A 6530-nucleotide genomic window follows, 5' to 3' on the forward strand; every position below is an offset into this window, starting at 1 on the left:
ATGCCTAATTATGTGAAGTTCATGAAAGATGTTCTTACAAGGAAGAGAAGGTTAGGTGAGTTTGAAATCGTGGCTCTAACCAAGGAGTGTAGTGCCTTTTTGCAAGACAAGTTTCCTCCAAAGTTGAAGGATCCTAGAAGTTTCACTATTTCATGTACCATTGGAAACACTTATTGTGGTATGGCTTTATGTGATTTAGGCGCAAGCATTAATTTGATGTCAATGTCTAGTTTCAAGCAATTGGGGACTGGAGAAGTCAGGCCTACTGCAATTACTCTTCAACTTGCAGATAGATTTCTTACTCATCCAGATGGGAAGATTGAAGATGTGTTGGTGAGGGTAGACAAATTCATATTACCTACTGATTTTATTGTGCTAGATTATGAGGTGGATAAAGAGGTACCTATTATCTTGGGGAGGCTATTTCTTGCAACAGGAAGAACTTTAATAGATGTGCAGAAGGGTGAGCTTTCTATGAAGGCCCAAGATGAAAATGTGACTTTTAATGTCCTTAAAGCTATGAAGTTTCTTGATGAGGTTGAGGAGTGCTCTGTTGTTTTAGTGGTAGATACTTTGGCATCAAAGGAGTTTGAGACGAGGAGGGTTGGTGATCCATTAGAAAGGTTATTGTTGTTTGATTCTCAAAATGACGAAGATGAGGAGGAGTATCTAGCTTGGTTGGAGGCAAATTCTCAAGGGCTAAGAACAATAGCCTGATTTGATTCATTGGAGTTGTCATCTAGGGAGTTTTAGGCTCCCAAGCCATCAATTGAAGAACCAGCTGAGTTGGAGTTGAAAGTATTGCCATCACATTTGTGATATGCCTACTTGGGTCCATCATCCACTTTACCTGTCATTATTTCAGCGGAGTTGAATCATGAACAAGAAGAAATGTTGCTTGAGGTGTTGAGAAAGTTCAAGAAGGCCATTAGGTGGTCTATCGCAGATATTCAAGCTATTAGTCCTTCTTTGTGTATGCATAAGATCTTGCTTGAAGACACTGAAAAAGGTTTTATTAAGAGGCAAAGGAGACTAAGTCCTATCATGAAGGAAGTAGTGAAGAAAGAAATCATCAAGTGGTTAGATGCTGGCATTATTTATCCTATCTTTGACAGTTCATGGGTGAGCCCTGTTCAGTGTATGCCTAAGAAGGGTGGGATCACGGTGGTAAAAAATGAAGACAATGAGTTGATTCCTACTAGAACTGTGACGGGATGGAGAGTTTGCATGGACTAAAGGAAGCTAAACCAGGCAACTAGGAATGATCATTTCCCTCTTCCTTTCATTGATCAAATGCTAGACAGACTTGCTGAGAGAAAGTACTATTGTTTTCTGGATGGGTACTCTAGTTACAATCAGATAGTAGTGGCTCCAGAAGATCAACACAAGACTACATTCACTTTCCCCTATGGTACTTTTGGATTTAGGAGAATTCCCTTTGGCTTGTGTAATGATCCTGGTAAGTTTCAGCAATGTATGATGGCAATCTTTACTGATATGGTTGAGCAATTTCTAGAAGTGTTCGTGGATGATTTCTCAGCCTTTGGGGATTCTTATGATGATTGTTTGAGCAACTTGTCCAAGGTGTTGAAGAGATGTGAAGAGACAAACCCAGTCCTTAACTGGGAAAAATGTCACTTTATGGTTACGGAAGGTATTGTTTTGGGGCATAAGGTATCAAAGCAAGGGATTGAAGTTGATAAAGCAAAAATTGAAGTTATTGAAAAGCTACCACCTCCTAATTCAGTGAAGAACATTAGGAGCTTTCTTGGGCATGTTGATTTCTATAGAAGGTTAATCAAAGACTTCTCTAAGATTTCCAAGCCACTTTGCAATCTTTTAGAGAAGGATACACCATCCCATTTCGATGGAGCATGTTCGAAGGCTTTTCAAGATTTGAAAGAGAGATTAATTTCAGCCCCTATCATTATTGCACTATAATGGAGCTTGCCCTTTGAATTGATGTGTGATGCCAGCAATTATGTTGTTGGGGTTGTCATGGGGCAATGAAGGAACTAGGTGTTTCACTCTATTTATTATGCCAGCCATACTTTGACAGGAGCTCAATTGAATTACACTATGATTGAGAAGGAGCTACTAGCTATTGTCTTTGCTTTTTGACAAGTTTCGCTCCAATCTTGTGGGCACTGAAGTGATTGTCTACATCGATCACTTAGCCATAAAGTATTTGATTGCCAAGAAGGATGCAAAGCCAAGATTGATTTGGTGGGTGCTTTTGCTTCAAGAGTTTGAGGTTTAGATTCAAGATAGAAACAGGGTAGAAAATCAAGTGGCTAACCATTTATCAAGAATGGAGCGTGAAGAAGATTCCAACTCTCTTGTCCCCGTCAAAGAAGCATTCCCCAGTGAACAAGTTTTTGAGGTCAAACATTCTCATGAGCTTCCTTGGTTTGCTGATTTTGTTAATTACTTGGCTAGTGGGTTGATGCCACCGAAGATGACTAGCCAACAAAGGAAGAAATTCTTGCATGATGTGAAGTCTTATTTTTTGGAGGAGCCCTTTCTATTTAAGCAATGTGTGGATCAGATGATTAGAAGATGTGTTGTTGGACATGAGGTAGAGGGTATCTTATTCCATTGTCATTCATCACCTTATGGTGGTCATTTTGGTGGAGCACATACCGCTACCAAAGTTTTGCAATCTGGGTTTAGTTGGCCTTCTCTATTTAAGGATGCTCATGCTTATGTCGCTCGCTGTGATCGTTGCCAAAGGGTTGGAAGCATCTCAAGAAGACATGAAATGCCTCTAACTAACATACTTGAAGTAGAATTGTTTGATGTTTGGGGGATTGACTTCATGGGCCCCTTTCCACCCTTATATGGTAATTTTTATATCTTAATAGTTGTTGATTATGTTTCTAAGTGGGTTGAAGTCGCTGCCTATCCTACTAATGATTCCAAGGTGGTCATGAGGTTCTTACACAAGCATATTTTCACTAGATTTAGCACTCCAAGAGCTATAATAAGTGATGAGGGAACCCATTTTGTGAACAAAGTGTTGGCTAGCTTATTGGCTAAATATGATGTGAGGCACAAAGTAGCTACTACTTACCATCCCCAAACTAATGGGCAAGTTGAGTTGTCCAATAGAGAGATAAAAGGTGTCCTTGAGAAAGTGGTGAATTCCAACCACAAGGATTGGTCCAAGAAGTTAGATGACGCATTGTGGGCCTATAGAACAGCTTTCAAGACACCATTGGGGATGTCACCATATTTTTTGGTGTTTGCTAAAGCTTTCCATTTACCGATGGAACTAGAGCACCGTTCTTATTGGGCTATTCAAACACTCAACATGGATTTGCAACTTGCAGGAGAAAAGAGAATGTTGCAGTTAAATGAATTAGAAGAGATGCGCTTATTCTCTTATGAAAATGCCAAACTTTACAAGGAAAAAACAAAAAGATGGCACGATAAGCATATTCAACCAAGAGTGATTGAAGAGGGCCAGTGAGTTTTTCTTTTTAACTCGCATTGGAAACTATTCCCAGGCAAGCTCAAGTCAAGATGGTCAGAACCATTCTTGGTGGTTAAGGTGTATCCCTATGGAGCGATGGAATTGCGTGAAGAAGGCTTCGGAAGGGAATTCAAGGTTAATGGACAAAGACTCAAGCATTATTGGGGAGGTGAGGTTGAGCGAAACAAGTGCTCAATCTCTTTGGAGGATCCTTGAAGAATATGTAACAACTTGGGTTGTTGTGGAGGTTGGAGATTTAATTGTAAAGCAACCCAAGATTTATATAAATATATATAAAAAAATGAATGAAAATGATAATAAATGAAAATATATATATAGTACATTTCTTTTAGATTTTGGTTTTTGATGGTTTAGTGTGCTTATGGTTACAGGGAAAATGGAATCAAAAGGGATTACGAAGTTTGGGTGATGTTGTAACAATTTTTGAGGAGAAATAGGAGTTATATTCTAGGGCATTTTTGTTGTAGCAAAGTTCGTATGATGTTACAACATCAGTTTTGAGCTTGCTCTCTGACTTGGTTTTACTGCAGCAAAGTTCGTATAACGTTGCAACATCAGTTTTGAGCTTGCTCTCTAACTTGGTTTTGCTACATCAAAGTTGGAATAATGTTACAACATCATTTCTGGCCAAAGCTCTTTGACTTAACTTTGTTGCAACAAAGTTACTACAATGCTTCAACAAAGTTGTTAAAACACAAGTAGAGCAAAATTTGGGCCTAAATTGTCCCAACACAGCCCTAATTTTCGTAGTAACCCTAAGATCATCATCACCATCTAGCCCTTCCTTTTCTCCTTGCAAAACCCATCCGCCAACCCAGTTTCACCTCACCACCATGTCTGACTGCCTCTCACCCATCACCGTTCATTCCTCCCCAACCACTTGCCCCATCTCTTCCATCTCCGAGCCACCTGAACCCCACCATCCTCGCCACCAAGAACCACGACACCCTGAAGCCCTTCCTATACCAAGCCGACTACCCCTCCAAGCAACCCGCAGACCCAATCATCACCACAAACCCACTAACCCAATCGCTATGGAATACCCACAAGACCCCGACACCCATACCCAGTCTCCTACCCCAACCTGAAGCCACTCGCCCACCTGCACCACGACAGCCACAACCCAAGACCTCGACACCCATACCCGGCCGTCTACCCCAGTCCCGAAGCCAACACCACCACGAACTCAGATTTCTAACCCACCTCGTGCCTCCAAGTCACCACATCCACCCAACCCCGATCTGAAGAACCACGACCCGCTTCATCTCCATCCCAGCCAAACACAACCAGCCACTGTCACCCGAGGCTACACCCAAGACCCACTCGAATCTCTAGCTCTTTCTCGGCTCTCACTTTCCCATTCAAGATCAATATTTGGTAGCTCATTGGTTTGTTCATTGGTTTGTTCTTTATTGGGATTTCTAGCAAATTTTTACAAAAACAAAAATGCATCCACAAGTGTATCTTGATCCTCCAAGGTGCCATATTACTCTTGTTTCATTACTTTGGGCATTTCAATTCACTATGGCCATTGGAATTTTGTTATTGAGCATTATGACTAGAAGCAAGAAAGTAGCACATAGAAAGAAAAATTCAGCGACCAATGAACAATTTGTTGCTGAAAAGCTCATATCCCTAAGGGCTGCCAAAAAATTCAAGAAACTTGTTGGGTGAGATATTTGATTTGAGAAAGCATTCTCAACTGTTGGAAATCTTGATTATGTGACAACTATGATTAACAATCGAGGGTGGCTTGACTTTTGTACAGCTTCTCGTGAGGCTATCGTTCCTTGGGTGAAAGAACTCTATGCTAACTTTGTTTCAATGAAAGTAAGACAAGTCACAGTCTAGGGCAAGCAAGTTAGTTATCCACCTTAGGACATCGATGTTGTTTTTGGGTTGCCCGATATCGATGAGGATAAGTATGGCGATGTTGCTCCTCGCCAAAGTGATACAGAACTTCCCAATACGTCAACAGAAGTGACTATGAAGGGCACACGATTGACTATTTCGAAGAAATATGGAGCTCATACTATTCCCCGCACTTCCTTAACAACTCCTACTCGTGTATGGAATCATTTTATCAAAACCAACATGTTTCCCACCACTCATGACACCTTAGTTAGCAAAGATCGCATCATCCTGGTTTTTAGCATTTTGACTAGCCTATCAATTAATGTGGGGGAACTCATTTCAGAAGAGATCGTAGCCTTTTGTGCTATAAAGAACAAGGTACCCTTATTTTTTCCCACATTGATCACTGCTTTGTGCCACAACACGAGTGTGCCCCTAGCTCCAGATGATGAAAGGCGTCACTCTCCAGATTATATTGATGAGCATACAATTCGAAAGGTTACCAATGTTGTTTCCATTCAACGAGAGCGGGCCTCGACCTCTGCCCCACTGCCATCATCTGAACATGACTCTGCTACACCTCCGGATCCCAATGTCGCTGAGCTTTATGCCACTCAGTAGAGCATGCTCAGTATGATGCATCACATGGAGGCCCAGCAACATGCCTATTGGGGATAAGTGCGCCAGTGTGACAATGTCTTGTGTCACTCTTTCCAGCCCACCGAGCCTTTCCCAGAGTTTCTGAGGCCATCATGGAGCGAAGGCATGCACCTGAACCTTCTGTTGCACATGCCTCTTCGGAAGAGGAGGAGGATGACGAGTAAAAGGAGCTTCTTTATTTTCCAGCATAATTATTCATTTCTTGTTCTGTTTTGTTTTGTGTATCCGTGTTTTTCTGTTTGTTTTTGTGCAGTGAGGACAGTGCTCTCCCTTAAGTTTGCGGGGGGAGGGGGTGTTGTTTATAACTATTTTGTGTTGTCTTAATTTCTTTTATTTTTCTTAAGTTGTAGGTGTGTTTTGTTTGAAGTCTTGAGTCTTGAGTCTAGTTGTAATGGAATCAATTCTTGTAATGGTTGTGTTTAAGTGTGGGGTGGCTCGATGATAATATTTTAGAAAACAAAATTGTATCATTTGTTATCTCTTGTGTATTAGTGAGCCTTTAGTACTTAAAGTTTTTGGT

General features: G+C 41.1%; 1 protein-coding gene across 1 annotated transcript; it reads left to right on the top strand.

Moving 5' to 3' along the window:
• LOC133806040 (uncharacterized) lies at positions 1 to 717 on the top strand. Its single transcript, XM_062244176.1, has one exon. It carries the CDS (start codon positions 1 to 3, stop codon positions 715 to 717), a length of 717 nt encoding a protein of 238 aa, XP_062100160.1.
• Positions 718 to 6530: the final 5813 nt, after the last annotated feature.

The sequence above is a fragment of the Humulus lupulus genome, chromosome X (assembly GCF_963169125.1).
Source record: "Humulus lupulus chromosome X, drHumLupu1.1, whole genome shotgun sequence".
Lineage (NCBI taxonomy): Eukaryota > Viridiplantae > Streptophyta > Magnoliopsida > Rosales > Cannabaceae > Humulus > Humulus lupulus.

Coding starts and splice junctions, on each gene's coding strand:
- LOC133806040 (XM_062244176.1), top strand. CDS start 1: ATGCCTAATTATGTGAAGTTCATGAAAGATGTTCTTACAAGGAAGAGA.